Genomic DNA, 18,997 nt, shown 5'->3' with positions numbered 1-18,997 from the left:
CATATCTGTGCCAAGAAAACCCAAGACAGGGTCAGGAAAAATTGGACATAACTGAACAACAAAAATAAGGCCCACAATATTACTGAGTTACAAATTCAAATATTTAAATAGATTTGTGGTCCTCACAATGTGGGACCTACTTCCAATGATGAAGCTCACAATCCATCATTATCTACACTACCTATGAAACTGTATGTTCTCCCATAAGTTTGCTATCTACTCAACATGGTGATGGTGAGGGAAGAGGCAGTACATGCTTCTTCATAACACTGCAAGGATGCCAAAGAAACACAAAAATTAGAAAATAGGTATATGAGTGAATAGTAATTGATGTTCTCTAAATGAAGGCTTGGAAGGCGGAAGGTTTGATCAAAGAGATGATTACTGATAAGTCAACAAGAATTTATTTAGCACTTACAATGTATCAGGCCCTGAGTTAATCAGTGGGAATACAAATACAAATAGAGAGTTCCTTACTTTCTAATGGGGTAAGAAAACACATAAAGGAAATTGAAAAGAAGGCTACCAAGGGAGACCACAAGTCGTCCAATAATTACTCCTTGCGATTACCATGTGACCAATCCAACTTTTTTGTTCATCCATTTATTACCATTTAATACTCTTCAGGTAGCAAGAAAGGTTCTTACAATAAATTTCCATTTATATGTAGATATTTATAAATGGGCTATTCCAGCGATTCTAACCCAAAAGGAAACCACAGAATAAGAAGCTACCACCACATTAAACTCCCTAGCACTGTAGGTAGGAAGGGGTTTATTCACCATTAGTTGGCTACACTATCAACTTCCTAGTCATTGTCCTCTCATCCCATTATCACTAATACTGTTACTTCAGGGAAGTGAAGTGTAGATTGATTTCTGATGTATGCTACTCAGAGACTAGTGACCTCTTTGTTCTTGCCTGCCTGCTTTCTTTCTTCCTTCCCCACTTTTCCTAATATCAATTTTAAGACAAAGAAGTGGAAAAAGCTAGGCAACTGATGTTAAGTGCCCAGGGTCACACAGCTAGGAAGTTGTAGGCCAGATTTGAACCAAAGTCCTCCCAACTCTAAGCCTAGCTGCCCCCTTGCATTTATTTCTTTAAATTGGCTTTGTTTTAAATTTAACCATATGTGGTGGATCAAGTGGTTAAGAAAATTCAGCCACAGAATGATTACAAAGGAAAACTAAGATCACATTTTGATTCTAAAGAATCCATCCTTGCCTCACAGAACAAAAAAGAATAATAATTCTTAGGATACAAGATGTTGGAAAATTATCACAAATGAAACAATGTAATTAATATTTGTGTTTCCATAAATAATGAGGTCCATTTTTAAGATCAACTCATTAATTTTCATTTATCCACAGAAATCAAAGAGGGAGAGGGGATGGGGAAGATATACAGCAATCCAAATCTTGGCATGTTATGGATTTGATATGATTACTTTTGAAAAATACCCGTCTTCTTAATTCTATTTTATTTTAGGTCAATTAAAACAAACTGAGAAGACAATAAATGGACAATATAACAAATACTAGTGACAAGACTGAAAATATATCACATATTATATATAATAAACAGAATCAAATCAAGAAAGTTATTAAGCAGTTTATCCATACTTATGTTATCGGGAGCATAAAGAGTAAAATGTGATCTGTTATCTTTTTGGAGAGACAAATCACAATCACATGAAAAGTTTAAAAATTAACACTAGCAAATATAAGAATATCAGTGAAACACAGTACTGCTGTTCAAAGAAGAAATCCCATTAAGCTGAAATATGAAATCACATTGAACTGAAAGGTTCCAGGAAATAGGGAGAGAACTTAAGGGGAAGAGCATTTGACTAGGTAAAGACTAAGGAAAGCATTATAGGTAGGGAGAATAACATGAACAAAAGCATGGAAATGGCAAAATGCCAAGTGTGCTCAAGAAAAAGTGAGTAGAGCTAATGAGAAGACTCGAAAGGCAAATTTAGATAAGGCTACAGAGGTCTCCAGATTTCAAACTAAGGATTTTAGACTAGCGACAATTTAAAGAATGGTATTATAAAGAACTTCCACATTTGGACATCTAATTGGAATTTGGAGAAGGGTGGAAAGAGGATACAAGGTTGAACAAGAAATCAATGATAACTAGGGTTTTAAGCCTGACAATGTAGAATAATGGCACCACTAACAAAAATCAAGAAGAGTTGATCAGGGAGAAGATAAGCTTCATTTAAGATATAACAAAACTGAAGTGACTAAGTGGAAAATGAAGAATTTAATGTAAAATATATATATACACCCACACCTTATATGAAAGTGTTCTCTCCATATAAATCAACATGAAACTAGTATGCTATTATTTATTCTAAGTAAGACTTTAATAATAAAAACTATAATGAACCTAAAAGCCAAGTGAAGATGCCTGAATAGCTATGTCTCTTTCTCTTATAGGAATAAAAGGCATGTAATCTCTCAATTTAAATCTAGAGGATCACAGTACTCAACGGAGCACTGTACTTTTCTTACTCTGTTAATTGTCTGTTCTTCACTGAGTGTTGGGAGCTTACCTAACCACGTTGCAATAAGAGCAGCATCAATTCCATCAATTGGCTCACAGATTCTAGCCACAACAGGGTGGACTTGCTGGGACAGGTAGTACTGAGTATCTATGGCCAGGTTGTCCTGTTTTTTTAATTGCTCAGGGGCATAGGCTCTTTGACTGGCACTTAGGTTGGATCCATCCTAGAAAAAAGGACATACCAGGAATAAAACTGTGAAAGCAAAATACTCAAACAGGAATCAAAAGCCAAGGTGAGAGGGGAAAAAATGAACAATATTTGCATTTTTTAAAAACACTAAACCATTGGAGACATTATTATACATTTCATGTGACCTCAAATGCATGAAGACGACTAAATGCTGATCTCCTAGTATACAATCTGGAGTTCAAGAATGTAAATCCAGCATGTGTCATGTTCTATTTTTTGGGCGACACATGAAACCAACAATGTCTTGCACCCACTAGATTAAATAGTTCCATCTGCCACTTCAGAGAAACAAAGTGAGAACACTCTATAATAACCATTAGTCTTATCAGAAATGCTTTTTAGGGATGATGATGATGAAAGGAATACATGCAATCCTTTCATTAGCTTAATAGAATCACTGTAAATATAGCAGGGATTTAAATTATGGCCTCATAATACATTCTTTAAGATTAGGGAGCAAAACAAGTATTTTTAAAAAAAGGAGTTGTGTATTTCACACTAAGTAAAAGACACATGAGTAAAAAAAAGCATGGCAGACCGATGAAACCGAGCTGATAACTGTTTCAAACAAGAGATAATGGGCAGGGATGAAAAAACAGCAAAATAAAAGTTGACCCAAGAGAGGCAATGCTAAGAAAAGACAACCCTTCCTAATCTCCATCAAATTCCTCTAGGAAGATAAAAATTTATTAAATATAATTGGCTCACACAGGGCTTCTGTGATTTGCCATCTATGAAATGAAAAGTCATCACCACACTGGACCAACATCCAACAACTCACACTACCTCTTTCTCTTGTCTGAAACATAATAGAATTTAATATTCAAACCACACAATTAAATTATGACTATTCACAGCACCCAGCTGTTCTGCAAAACTGATTATAATGTGAATCCTTCTATTCTTTTCTCTCTTGCAACAATCAACCCCTTCTCTGTGCTGAGGCCAGCCAATTCCAAACGTAATTCTACACACCGCTGCCTCTTCAGGAGACTCTGACAAGCTTGGCCCACTTCCTCTAGTTATGCAATGGTCTAAATTAAAACATTTGTTGTTTATTCTGGAACTGATATCTACCTGATTAAAGAGACTGAAATGTCTAGCAAACTAGCAAACATTTCAGAGTCAAAGGATGATCTTTATTATAATGCAGAGTACAGAAAAGGACCCCTGCCACAGAATCACTCCTATTTCAGCAGTTCAGAGGACTTGATCATTAAAGTCCTCTTTAACATATGAAATATATTCTAATTTCTATTGCATGACTTAGTATAGACCCCAATATAAAGTATTCACATGTTTCTTAAAATTATTTTTTACTCATGCATAGATTCATCTCTCACTTAATAAGGGTAAGACTCTTACCCCAACATCTCCCAATATAAAGTTTATCCTGTTTTATATATCACAGAATCATCAAAGCAAAATTGGAGAGGACTCCAGAGACCATTTACTCCAGCCTCATTATTTTACAAATGAAGTCACTGAGGTACAGGGACACTCAAGTGACTTGCCCAGTGTCACACAGGCAGTTAAGTCTGTGGGGTTTTAATTCTCTAACCTGACTGATATAACTGTATAATTTGATTGGCTTATTTGTAACCTAAGAACATACTCTTATTGCAGAAACCCCTTTAGAGGATTCTGTAATGCTTTCCTATACTTCTAATATTCTTAACTTTATCATACTAAATGCTAATTGATTCAGATGGTAATTTTTGCAGTTTCAAACTACTAAGAACTATATAAAATTCTGCACATTGTGCTAGTCCATTATATCACCTAGCTGTGGATAGATGGATCAGCTAACCACTGAATTTAATGTACCATTTCACAGAAGTCAGCTAGTCCTCATGAAAAATAGATATCATTCTGTTATGCATCCTCAAGGTAATGAGGAATCTGGGGGCCAGAGACAAAGAGTAGCAAACTTAATTCCTTTTTGGGGCAAAGCAAAATCAAATTGTATTATCAAGTTGGGAACACAAATAGGTCTTTGAAAATATAATCCTTAGATCATGAGGTATATTTTATGGTATGCATGCATAGGCACCACACATATTTGAGAACTGAGTAAGAGGTATATTTAGCCTTTCTTCATGCTCTTCAAGGTGTTCGTGTGATCATTTGTACAATTTACAGAATATACACAACACAGACACACCAGGGACAATAACTACAGGACCATTTCTAGAATGAACTAACTGGTAGGATTTTTTTGCTGCTAAAAAAATAAATTCCTCTCCCCTGCTAAAAAAGAATAAAAAGGGGGAGGGGGGGGTGCAGCTGGGTAGCTCAGTGGATTGAGAGCCAGGCCTAGAGACAGGACGTCCTAAGTTCAAATCTGGCCTCAGCCACTTCCTAGCTGTGTGACCCTGGGCAAGTCACTTGACCACCATTGCCTAGCCCTTACCACTCTTCTGCCTTGGAGCCAATACACAGTATTGACTCCAAGACGGAAGGTAAGAGCTCAAAATAAATAAATAAACAAATGAATGAATGAATAAATGAATAAATAAATAAAATAAAAAGGGTTCACTTCAAAAAAAGAAAAACCAAATGCAATCATTAAATGAAAAATAACAAGCTGGAAATTCCTAATTCATATGACTTTAGACAATGCTATATTCTGTATCTGATCTGACATAAAGTGATACCTAAGAGGTCATTCTATATTTGCAAAACATGCTTAGGAGTACAGGTAATTTCTTCAAGAATATCTAACATATAGACACCAATGTCTCTCTCATGGAAGGTATGGATGAATTGTGACGTACAGAATTGGAGACAGTGTCCACTTCAGTAAGATGACAGACACATAGGAAGAATAAAGTATCATGGATATCACATGTACACACACAGACAAAATATCTAACAAAAATATCTTTTGTGCTTATGGTGTACTTAAGCTGCATCAACTCTTCATTCAATGACCAAAGATAGCTTATTTTACTAAAAATTTCAAATTTTGCCTAACTCAGAAGATAGCTGAAAAATTTTTTTAAAGTGAGTTTAATTTAATTTATTGGACTATTTAACAATGAAAACATCCAGTTATATAAGAAATGAAATAAATCTTTAAGATAAATATTCAGATACTAATGAAAGGAAATGACTTTATGAGTGTAAAGTGTTTTAAGAGTCATTGGGAAAAAAAAAATCAGTGAACATCCCTATTTCCAGTTCACCCAAAAAACAAACAATGTGATTTAGTTTCATTATTAGCCACTATTTTTATCATATCTACATAATTCTTCAGTCTGATGTTACCATCTGCCCTTGTCATTAATCATCTAATAGCTGTTCCATGTATGTGAAGACATAAATGGAAAAAAAAAAGCCCTATCCTATTTACCAAAATCTTTATTTGCATAATATGAAAATTGTTTTCTGAGATGAGACTTGTCAGTGCAAATATGCAAAGCACATTAAGGGCCTGAGTTAGTCAGACATTTATGGAAACATTTTCCTGCAGGAATTGGCTCAGTGTAACAGTTCTTAATCAAGAGTAACACTAGGAGGGAGACAGAGTCAAGTGTTGATTCATGTCCATGTACTTAAGTCATTTGTTATGTACATTAACTACAGTATGTAGGGGGTATGGGTAGAATATGTTTAAATTTTTAAAAAAGCTTTAAAATATAAAGAATATCAGATTTTATCTATTAAACCAAATCTCATTCTCAAATGATATATTATTATTTTGTTATAATAAATATTATTTAAAACAATTTTTCCTCATGACAACTATCAAACAGGCCTTCCAATAAAATTTTCAGATGTGGATAAAGGAAATGATGCTGAATACCACTAGCATCAATTTTTTTCCTCTTTCGGAGTCATATGCTTCCATTGTTCACTTCTAAATAAAATCACCTAGCATCTGTATTATGTTTGTTTTGTTTTAAGTAAAAGAGTAGTCCTTTAATCTAGGCCTTCCATAGAGCTAGAAACATTAATGCAATGGAGACAATACCTTGTTACTTTGTTGACAAAAAAGGGACAATTCTTTTAAAGCCCTACTGTCTGCCTTCTTTTCCAAAACTTTCCAAAGGCAGAACTGTGATCCTTTCCAAAGAACTTGATTAAGATGTCAGCCTTTCTTGATAAACATGTAGGACAATGTTTATATTTCAACCAGCCAATGTCTACATAGCCTTACTTGCATTTCAACATTTTTCTATGCCTTTAAACCAGGTGTTTGTCAATGTTTTTTCATTAACACAACTGACAATTATGTAAATGAAATGGGAAAAGATTTATTTATTTTAATGATTTTGAATTTTAATTTTCTTTTAACTTTAATTTAAGAAAAAAATAATGTTCCTTACCAGGTTGCAACAGGTGCATTTCTTATGGGATTAGGGAAGGGGAAGAGAAAAAGCATTTATATCGTGCCTACTAAGTGCCAGGCACTATGCTAAGTAATTTCTACAAATACAACTTCATTTGATCCTCAAAACAACCCTGGGAGGCAGATACTATAATGATCTCCTATTTGAGAAAACTAAGGCAAAGAGAGATTAAGTGACTTGCCTTGGGTCACACAAGGGTATGAAGTTGAATTTAAACTCTGACTTTCCTGATGCCAAGCCCAGAATTGTTGTACAATGCACAACTAACAGCCAACAGGCTTATACCTGTCATACTAAAATTATGACAGCAAACCAGAGAATCCTGCTCAGAACATTATCATGAAAAAATGAAACATATTACACTGAATAAAGTTATTTATAAAATGCTATAAATTCAATTAACCAGAATAGATCAGACTCTCTCATTACAATTCAACATATTAGTAAGATATTAATATTAGTATTATAGGTTATCATTGCATCCTGATGCTTCATCAATAGGTTCCTAGGGAAAGCCTCATTAATTAAAATAATTTTACCTGACAGACAACATATGACACAGTATCTCCAGCTTTGACTTTTTTGCCTCCATGAGAGTTTATCCAAATAGCAACATGGACATGCGGTAGACTTTTTTTGTCAGGGTAATCCTGTGGGTCCTTTGTCAAAGCCTAAAAAAAAAGAAAGAAATATTCTCAATTCTCAATAAAAGAAATTCTCACAGACATAGATACCCACACATATGTATATAGGGGAAAAACTTGACCAATGTAATAATTAACACTAAGTATATATCAACTGAGAAACTGTCATAGCATCCCTAATTATCATACACTCATGTCTTTGCATACCTAATTATATTTTCATGTCTTTTCTTTGATCTAATTAACAAGTCAATCCAATAGAAAGGAAATACATTCATTTATAAGACAATATAATTGAAAACAATACAAATCTAAATAAACTAGGAACTAAAAAAATAAATTACAAAGCCTTTAAATTATCAAATAACTTTCTGCAATTATCGTTTGCTAAATTAACAGCATCAATGAAGTTAGTCGTTAATGATTACTAGGACAAGCGAAGCAACTTGGGATATAGTTGTCCCCTATCTTCCAACCGCTCACCATCTCTTATCTCTCATAGCCTCTAAACTTAAACTTTTAAAACCCCACAAAATAATCATCAATCATCAAATTTTTATTAAGGTCCTATCACATGCTATATGTTGTGCCATGCAAGAGAAATAAAAGAAACAAGAAACAAGAAATTCTGTCAAGGTCCTTTCACATTCCATAATGCCCATGTCAGGTCCAAAAACTACAGCAATCACATAGTCAGTAAACATTATTAACCATCTACTATATGCAAAATTCTGGGAGGAAGTATGGGGGCACATTGAAAAATTTTTTGCTTCAGGATCCAAAATTTAGACTTGTGTTACTCCTTATGATTATACATGTTCTGTGACAGGAAGGACCCATTCTCATCAAGGCTATGTTGTTACCCATCCTTAACCCTCCCCTAGCCACTCTAGAGGAGGAATAGGTGGAAGTTATTAAGGTCCTAAATGCTTGGCCCTTGCCCAGCATTAGTATTCGTTGGAAACTGAGTTGGATCATTCTTCTGATTCTCATGACAACCCTTATGGCTAACATTCTCCCACCTCTATTTTTCCAGTTCTTGTTCTAATCAAGGTCTCTTGTCAAAAGTGTGATTTGAAATGAGTCTTGACAGAAGACAAGGAAATCAGATGGAGGAGAGCGAAAGAGAGCATTACGGGTAAAGCCAATGAAAAAGAGATTTAGGAGGTAAAGAGATGAGTGCAAGGAATAGTAAGGCATTGTATACAAGGGATGCTGTGAAGGTAGAAACAAGACTTAGCCACAGATTGGAAATGTAGGATAAGTGAGTTTGAAGAATTCAGGATGACATTAAGGCATTAAGTCTGGGTGACTGAGAGGAGGACTTAAAAAACAGTAACGGACTACTGCGGAAGACAGGAAGTTTGATGGAGAAGGAGGATGATCTGTTTTGGAAGTGATGAATTTGAGATGTCAACAGGATATCCAGTTGAAAACATCTTAAGAAAGTAAAGATGCAAAGTTGAAGATCAGGAAATAGGTGAGGGCTAGATAATAAATCTGAGAATCACCTGCATAAAAATGATGAACCTACAGGAGTTCATGACTTACCAAATGAGATAATACAGAAGTAAAAGAGAAGAGGATCATGGTTAGCTATCTGAGAAGCATCCATCATTAGCAAGGGAGACTGCCTTTCTTTGCACTACTTACAACATAATGAGATTCTACTCATTCTTTAATGTCATCTCCTCCATAATGGCTTTCTTTACTAAAGCTACATACCACCCCTTGGGCAGAAAGGATGACTTCCTTTCATGACTTCACATTTTGCAGTTACTCTGTTAAGTACTTATATTCTATTTAAATTATAATTATCTGTCTACTTGTCTCATCTTGCTTCTGTGCTCTCATGAAGAGACCAAATTTTATGTTTATATACTTCCTAGCACCTACATCAAAGTACTTTTTTAATATAGAATACAACAGTTAATGAACATTTGTTAAATAATGAATCAATGAATGGTCTTGTTAGAAATATAAAATGACTTGACCTCAAGTTAAAGGAGTAAAAAGACGTAGACTAGGGAAATTTATATCTTTCATAGGAATTTTATAAAAACATAATAGGAAGAAATAATTCCTCAGCTTTCTTTTATCCTATGCAATAGTTTGGAAATAAGTGTTTTCATTTTTTAAAATATGTGAAGGAAGAATTAACCTTCAGGTCTCAGAAAGAGTGTGAACCTAGAAATTAGAATATTTAGGTTCTAACCATCTAAGTGACCTTGAACAACTCTCTGACTTCCTATATCTCAGGTTTCATATCTATAATATTAAGGTAATCCTCCATGGATATGTAGTCAGAGTATTATAAAAAGGAATTCTTTAATTTCTTTAATTTTTATAAAAAGGAATTCTTTAATTTCTTTAATTTAACGGGGGACCTAGAGGTCCTCTTTACCATAGGGATGTGTAGAGATTAACCAGCTCACAGTGATAGTAAGTAGGACCTGGGGAGTCTCCTGTTGAGCCAGAATCAGTTGCAGGCTGTCAGTTGGGGGGAAGTTGGCTGCTGGGCATGAGTTGGTCATTGGGGGGAAGTTGGCTGCTGGGTGTGAGTTGGTCATTGGGGGTTGGTTGCTGGTAGAGTGGGCTGGTTTTTAGTTGCTGGAATATAAAGGCGTGCCTGAGCTTACTGAGAGGGTTTTTGGCTTAAGCTTTTAAAGGGTTTTTTGCCTCTGGGATCCCTAGAGAACAGGAGGTCTGTCTCATAGGCAAGGATCTGCTGTCAGTTGGCTACTGATAGTTTGCACTGCTATAGAAAACTGATCAAAGGAGTGATGGCTATCCATTATTTTAGGGAGTTAAGTAGTTAGTGAATCATTTATAGACAGAGGTTATATTAGGCCTGGGTTGCACCAGGCAGAAGAAACAGTCCTGAGAAGACAGAGGTAGGATTAGAAATTTTAGGTATATTTATAGGATATAAGATTAGTAATCTCTCTTTTTTTCTATCTTTTCCTCCTTTACTATATTCTTTTACTATTTCTATTTTAACTAAACTAAATTGTTAATTGTTAAAAGCTGCTAGAAGTTTTCTTTTCTCTGCCTTAAAAGGATGTTAATTTACAACTCTATTATATTCTCATTAAAACTTAAATTATTAAAAGCTGCTCTCTTATTTTGTAAAAACCCCTAACACTTACAGTATGAACAAGCAGTACTCAAGAGAACTGTCTTGTAATAATAATATCAAAGACTGCTCCAAATGACTAATAAGAGAAACACAAATAAAAATAATTGAGGTTTCATCTCACACAAAACAAATTGATCAAGATTAAAAAAAATAAAGGTTATATTTAAGAGCTAAAAAGAGACAGGCACACTAATACTTTGTTGGAGAAGCTGTGGATTAATTCAAGTATACTAGAATGCAATAAGAAGGTAAATAAATGTCCAAAGCCTTAGAGATAGAGATTCCACTGCTAGGTATATACTCCAAGAAGAGAATATACCAAAAAGGTATTCTACAGACATTAATATTCAGAGCACCATCTTTTGCCATAACAAATAGGTGCTAATCAATTAGAGTGGTTTCTTAAAATATGTTCATGTGATGTAATATTACTATAATAAAAGAAATGATGAAAGAAGTGATCGATATGAAGAATCCAGGAACATGGAGACTTACATAAACGGATTCACAGTGAAGAGAACTAGGATAACATATATGTGTTTGCAACAAAATAATTGGAAATTACAAATACAAAATAAAACTGAACATTCTAGAATTTAGCCTCAGAAAAGACATGAGAAAATGTGCTTCCGTCCCTTTTTTTTAAAGGAGTGAAAGACTAGGGGTGTTACAGATACAAATATATTTCAGACTTGAGTTTTTTAGTTTTTATGAACTGCATTTTTTCATGTTTTATTCTTTATTCTAAGGAATCACTTGCTGAGTAGGAAAAGTGGAATGTGTCTATATGTAAATGAAGGTGATATAAAAGCAAAAAATATAAGACAAATGTTTAAAAAGACAGAAAATTTCTAAGATCATTTCTTTTAACCCTAACTCCTATGAAGTCTGTGAACCTTTTCCTGGACACAGGAGCTGGTCTCACTTTTTAATCCAAAAAACCTCAAAAATGACCTGAACATTGATTATGGTTAAAATAATTTACTAATGGGCTTAGTATTTTTCTGTTTTAATTTTTGGGCAAATGCAAAGCTGAATACTAATAGAGAAGGAAAACACTTTTAAAAAATGCTATTCTAAAGGAATTTCCATAGAGTATTCTACCTTGAAAGAGAATTAATACTGATATTACTTTCTCCATTTTAACGATAAAAAGATCAGGTGAAGAGAGTTTAAGTAATTTGTCCTTTGTTCTCATCCTTCTACGATACTCTGGCTTGTGGATGTGACAACACCAAGAGACTCCAGGGGAAGAGTTAAAATATAAGACAACTTCAAATACTGATGTAATTAAGCAATTAAAGTAAACTCAACAACTTTAATAATTTTCTAGAGTTTACATTTATGTCTTGGGGGTTCTTCAAATAGAGGTGGTAAAAAGAAATATCAGCAGGTCAATATAGTAAATGCTTCATTTACCTTGTTAATTTCAAATTTGCTAATTGGGACACTACCATTAGTCACATTTTCTCCAATTTCTATTAACCGCTTCTGAATGTTGTCCACAATTGTGTCCCTATTCTGGTCAGAAAGAATCTGACCAATGACGAAGCTGCAAGAGAAACAGGTAAATAAATAAAATTTTTTTCAATAAACAATGGATAGGAACAAGATAAAATTCTATAAGCTCATATAATAAGTATTCCCATAAAGGTAGTGGATACATTCTTATACTAAAGGATATTACTTTTTGTTTTCCTTACTGCTGAAGTTATTTTTTTTAAACCCTTACCTTCCATCTCGGAATCAATATAGTACTGATTGATGTATTGGTTCCAAGGCAGAAGAGTGGTAAGGGCTAGGCAATGGGGGTCAAGTGACTTGCCCAGGGTCACACAGGTGGGAAGCAACTGAGGCCAGATTTGAGCCTAGGACCTCCAGTCTCTAGGCCTGGCTCTCAATCCACTGAGCCATCCAGCTGCCCCCACTGCTGAAGTCTTTAAAGGAATACTATCAAAGTTGGTAGCAACTTTACTACTTGCCCTATGGCACCTGGGAGCTCATGGGTAAGCATTTGAAACCAATGTCCCTAATGAAGCTGATAAAACTTCACATAAGATAGAATAATTCAAAATGTACATGCAGCCCTAAGTAAAACCACACTACACATTGGTTAAAACAGAAAGATAATGTGTTCCCATTGTTTATAATACCTATGTTCAATTCAAAAACTTCAATGAGATAATTGTTAGTGAAGCAAGAAGGAATGAAAAATCCTTAAAGAATAAAACTGCAAACTTTTATGTCATACTCCACTTTTCTCCAGTGTTCCTACACTTTATGCCATAGCACAACAACCTTCGAGTACACTCGGGGGGGGGGGGGGGGGTGCGGCTGGGAAGAGCAATAAAGAAGCCAAGAAAAATGCAGAGCCAGAGTTTGACAGCTGCATTATAATTTGTCAGAAAAAAGAACTCTGACAAAAAACATTTGTATAGCTTTAATTAGTAATACATTTCTAACTCAGAGAAATTTACTTCTATTATGATGCATCTTTTCTTGGAAAAACACAAAGCCGAAGAAAATAGTTTTAATCGACAGTCTATACAAAGTCTTTTTCATCTTTCAGTACACATTTAGGGGCTACAAACTATTCCAAACTACATTTCATAAAAAGCTGATAGTGACCTATACTCAAATGACCAATTCTGTGCTATCAAAAAGAATCTATTAGCGTCAACTGTCTCAATCTCTATCAAAGTTGAATGCAATAAACATATTGAAAAACAAGCAGGGAACAAGGATACTTTCAAAAATATTTTTAAATTCTTTAATATTTAAAAACTACTTACTCCAAGCAAAGTTCTGATACCTCCAGCACTTGGGACTTCAATAGCATCCAAATCAATATTATTTTAAAACAGATAACTACCTGAAGCTCCTCTGATATAGTGGGATGATCATGAATGTTATGCACATGTATGTGTGCATGCACACACACACACCAGTTTTTGGTTTTTTTTTTTAATCATGTTTCAGAATTTCAAGACTTAGTCTGTATAGGTCTTCTAATATCTTAATAGTCAAAACTTGGGGAAGACTGACATTACCCCAGGCATGTAGTTTACAGACAAATCTTCAGACCAGAATTGAAAGTAGATAAAGCTTATCTTTCAAACGGGGGAGAGGGAGGCTGGGGGAATGATATCCAAGGCATCTATCCTACTTCCATAATGGTGGAAATCTCCCTAAATGAATGGTTGAGGGTTAACCTCAGAAATGTTTTGCCTAAAAAAGAAGTACTCTCTTACTGTTAGCCTCAATGAGGCAAAGTAGAAGTTTCAGATACCACACACATAGGCTTCTCCTGATGTTAAAGGAGTTAATTCACTAGAAATATTTTTAAAATCCAACAAAGATACCAAGGATGTAAAGTTCTCCACTACAAGCAATTTATTCACAATAACATGACAATTTACACAGAATATATTGTTACTATGTAAATTTAGATGTATTAATCTACTTAAAAATGACTTCAAATTAACTTAAGAATTGTGACTATGTAACCATTTAATAATAGCAAAAAATAAATAGCTGACTATACTAGTGGGAGACCTGAACCATCCTCTATCAGAACTAGATAAATAAAACCAAAAAATAAATAAGAAAGAGGTAGGAGAAGTGAATGAAATCTTAGAAAAATTGAGTTAGTAGATATGTGGAGAAAAATAAATAGGTACAAAAAGGAATATACCTTCCTTTCAGCAGTACATGGTACATTCACAAAAAATGGCCATGTACTAGGGCATAAAAATATTGCTAACATCTGCAAAAGAGCAGAAATAATAAATGAAAACTCCTCAGATCATGATGCAATGAAAATAATTATTAGTAAGGGTAGATGGAAAGGTAAATCAAAAATTAATTGGAAATTAAACAATATGACTCTCCAAAACCGGTTAGTGAAAGAACAAATCATAGAAACAATTAATTATTTCATTGAAGAAAATGACAATGATGAGATATCCTTTCAAAATCTGTGAGATGAAGCCAAAGCAGTACTCAGGGGGAAATTTATATCCTTGAGTTCATATATTAATAAATTAGGAAGGGCAGAGGTCAATGAATTGGGGGTGCAAATTAAAAAACTAGACAGTGAACAAATAAAAAGTCCTCAAATGAAGACTAAATTAGAGATCCTAAGAATCAAAGGAGAAATTAATAAAATTGAAAGTCAAAGAACTATTGATTTAATAAATAAGACTAGAAGCTGGTACATTGAAAAAACAAATAAAATAGACAAAGTACTGGTCAATCTAATTTAAAAAAGGAAAGAAGAAAACCAAATTGACAGTATCCAAGATGAAAAGGGAGTCCTCACCTCTAATGAAGAGGAAATTAAAGCAAGAGGAAATTAAAGCAATCATTAAAAACTATTATGTCCAATTATATGGCAACAAATACGGCAATCTAGGTGATATGGATGAATAGTTACAAAAATAAAAATTGCCTAGACTAACAGAGGAAGAAATAAATTACCTAAACAACCCCATATCAGAAAAAGAAATTGAACAAGCCATCAAAGAACTCCCTAAGAAAAAAATCCCCAGGTCCAGATGGATTCACAAATGAATTCTATCAAACATTGAAAGAACAACTAATCCCACTATTATACAAACTATTTGACATAATAAGCAAAGAGGGAGTTCTACCAAACTCCTTTTACGACACACATATGGTACTGATTCCAAAGCCAGGCAGGTCAAAAACAGAGAAAGAAAACTACAGACCAATCTCCCTAATGAATATAGATGCAAAATCTTAAAATAGGATGCTAGCAAAAAGACTCCAGCAAGTGATCACATGGTTATTCACTAAGATCAGGTAGGATTTATACCAGGAATGCAAGGATGGTTCAATATTGGGAAAACCATCTACATAATTGACTATATTAACAAGCAAACCGACAAAAATCACAGGATTATCTCAATAGATACAGAAAAAGCCATTGACAAAATACAACACTCATTCCTATTGAAAACACTAGAAAGCATAGGAATAGAAGGGGCTTTCCTAAAAAATAATAAATAGCATATATCTAAAACCATCAGCCAACATCATCTGCAATGGGGATAAACTAGAAGCTTCTCAAGATCAGGAGTGAAACAAGGATACCCATTATCACCTCTATTATTTAACATTGTACTAGAAACACTAGCTGTAGCAATTAGAGAAGAAAAAGAAATTGAAGGTATCAAAATAGGAAAGGAGGCGGCCAAGATATCACTTTTTGCAGATGATATGATGGTCTACTTAAAGAATCCTAGAGAATCAACCAAAAAGCTAGTCTAAATAATCAACAACTTCAGCAAAGTTGCAAGATACAAAATAAACCCACATAAGTCAATAGCTTTTCTACATATTTCCAAAGCATCTCAGCAACAAGAATTAGAAAGAGAAATTCCATTTAAAATCACCCTAGACAATATAAAATACTTAGGAATCTATCTGCCGAGACAAACACAGGAAATATATGAACACAACTACAACTCTCCACACAATTAAAACAATTGGGAAAATATCAATTGCTCATGGGTAGGACAAGCTAACATAATAAAACTGACAATCCTACCCAAATCAATTTACTTATTCAGTGCCATACTCATTGAACTATCAAAAAACTTTTTTACTGAATTAGAAAAAAAAAACATAAAGTGCATTTGGAAGAATAAAGGATCAAGGATATCCAGGGAAATCATGAAAAAAAAAATGCGAAGGAAGGAGAACTTGCAGTCCCAGATCTCAAACTTTACTCTAAAGCAGTGGTCATCAAAACAATTTGGTACTGCCTAAGAGACAGAAAGGAGGATCTGTGGAATAGTCTAGGAGTAAGTGACCTTGCTCTGCAAGACAGTCTATGATAAGCCCAAAGATCCCAGCTTTTCCAACCAAAATCCACTATTTGATAAAAATGGCTGGGAAAATTGAAGAAAGTGTGGGAGAGATTAGGTTTGGATCAACATCTCACACCCTACAGCAAGATAAACTCAGAATGGGTGAATGACGAATATAAAGAAGGCAACTGTAAGCAAATTAGGTGAACACAGAATAGTAAACTTGTCAGATCTTTGGGAAAGGAAAGATTTTTAAAACCAAGCAAGAAAAAAATGTAAAATAAATAATTTAATTTTGACTACATCAAATTAAAAAATGTTTGTACAAACAAACCAATGCAACCAAAATTAGAAGGGAAGCCAACAAATCTTCATAACAAATAATAATTTCATTATTCATAATAATATTCTTCATACTCTTCATAACAAATAATAATCTTCATAACAAAAACTTCTGACAAAGGTCTAATTACTCAAATTTATAAAGAGCTAAATCAATTGTACAAAAAATCAAGTCATTCTCCAATTGATAAATGGGCAAGGGACACGAATAGGCAGTTTTCAGTTAAAGAAATCAAAACTATTAATAAGCACATGAAAAAGTGCTCTAAATCTCTTATAATCAGAGAAATGCAAATCAAACAACTCTGAGGTATCACCTCACACCTAACAGATTGGCTAACATGACAGCAAAGGAAAGTAATGAATGCTGGAGGGGATGGGGCAAAGTCAGGATATTAATGCATTGCTGGTGGAGTTGTGAATTGATCCAACCATTCTGGAGGGCAATTTGGAACTATGCCTAAAAGGCACTAAAAGACTGGCTGCCCTTTGATCCAGCCATAGCACTGCTGGGTTTGTACTCCAAAGAGATAATAAGGAAAAATACTTGTACAAGAATATTCATAGCTGCACTCTTTGTGGTGTCAAAAAACTGGAAAATGAGGGGATGCCCTTCACCTGGGGAATAGCTGAACACATTGTGGTATGTGTTGGTGATGGAATTACTATTGTGCTCAAAGGAATAATAAAGTGGAGGAATTCCATGGGAATTGGAACAACATCCAGGAAGTGATGCAGAGTGAGAGAAGCAGAACCAGGAGAACATTGTACACAGAGACTGACACACTGTGGTAAAATCGAATGTAATGAACTTCTCCATTAGTGGCAATGCAGTGATCCTAAACAACTTGGAGTGATCCACGAGAAAGAACACTATCCACAATCAGAGGAAACACTGTGGGAGTAGAAACACAGAAGAAAAACAACTGCTTGATTACATGGGTTGAGGGGATATGGTTGGGGATGTAGACTCTAAATGAACATCCTAGTGCAAACATTACAGCACAGAAATAGGTTCTGATCAAGGACACATGTGATACCCAGTGAAATTGCAGGTCAGCTACAGGAAGGGTGGGAGGAGGGGAGGGAGGGAAAGAATGTGATTCTTGTAACCAAGGAATAATGTTCTAAATTGACTAAATAATTTACAATGAAAAAAGAAAGATAAAAAAAAGAAGAAATAAACAGCTGCCCTCATGTTAGACAGACATGTAAGTGTCCTTTACAAATAACATTGGGTCCATCAGTATAGCATGAGATGTTTCACTGTCTAAAAAGGCAAAAACAAAACTGAAAAATGAATTTACTTTCCAGTTTCCTTGGCAAGATCACACCAGTCTCTTCGCACGATGTCCAGTCCTTTCAGTTCTTGCTTGGTGACATATTTCCCATCTGAGGTTGGCTCTACCACCAAAGCAGCATATTTCTTTTTCTTCAGCAGAAGCAACGACTTGAAAATTCCATCAATATCAATTTCTAGCATCTTGTACAACTTGTTCACCTCACTTTTAACCTGTAAAAATATCCACTATCAACATACACCTTTAAGATCAAATAACATAGATATATATCTTATGGAATTAATGTAAACAGACTTTTCACTATAGTCCTATTCTGAGCACCTGGCTAATACTTACTCCATTTAAGACCTAGGGCAACCTTCCTAGTATTATTTCCTCATCAGTAAAGATTCTCAAAGTTGAATGGAATTTTTTTCTAATTACAAAGTGGTAATTCTCCTCCTGCAGGAGGTAAGAACTGATTTCTTAAAACACTGCCAGAACAATTTGTTTTCATATGCATTCCTAAGATAGAAATGCAACAAGTCTGGGCCTGATGGAGCACTGCTCACAACTCTTATCAGAGAGACAGACTTACTCATCTGGCATAGGCTCACAAATAGAGAGATGGGTTTCCAGGTA

At 34.5% G+C, this 18,997-nt stretch overlaps 1 protein-coding gene across 1 annotated transcript in view; it reads right to left on the bottom strand.

The window, feature by feature from the left end:
* The window catches only part of POLA1 (DNA polymerase alpha 1, catalytic subunit), a 345,771-nt gene that overhangs the window by 207,614 nt on the left and 119,160 nt on the right, over positions 1 to 18,997 (bottom strand). Inside the window, exons 29-32 of the mRNA XM_007493400.3 lie at positions 18,383 to 18,588; positions 12,319 to 12,451; positions 7,656 to 7,787; positions 2,561 to 2,735 (exon numbers count right to left, since the gene is read on the bottom strand). Coding sequence (XP_007493462.1) covers positions 2,561 to 2,735; positions 7,656 to 7,787; positions 12,319 to 12,451; positions 18,383 to 18,588 — 646 coding nt within the window. The remainder of the gene's footprint in view (positions 1 to 2,560; positions 2,736 to 7,655; positions 7,788 to 12,318; positions 12,452 to 18,382; positions 18,589 to 18,997) is intronic.

The sequence above is a fragment of the Monodelphis domestica genome, chromosome 4 (genome assembly GCF_027887165.1).
Source record: "Monodelphis domestica isolate mMonDom1 chromosome 4, mMonDom1.pri, whole genome shotgun sequence".
Taxonomy (NCBI): domain Eukaryota; kingdom Metazoa; phylum Chordata; class Mammalia; order Didelphimorphia; family Didelphidae; genus Monodelphis; species Monodelphis domestica.
Note: the sequence above shows the minus strand (reverse complement) of the source record. Positions and strands in the feature narration are given on the sequence as shown.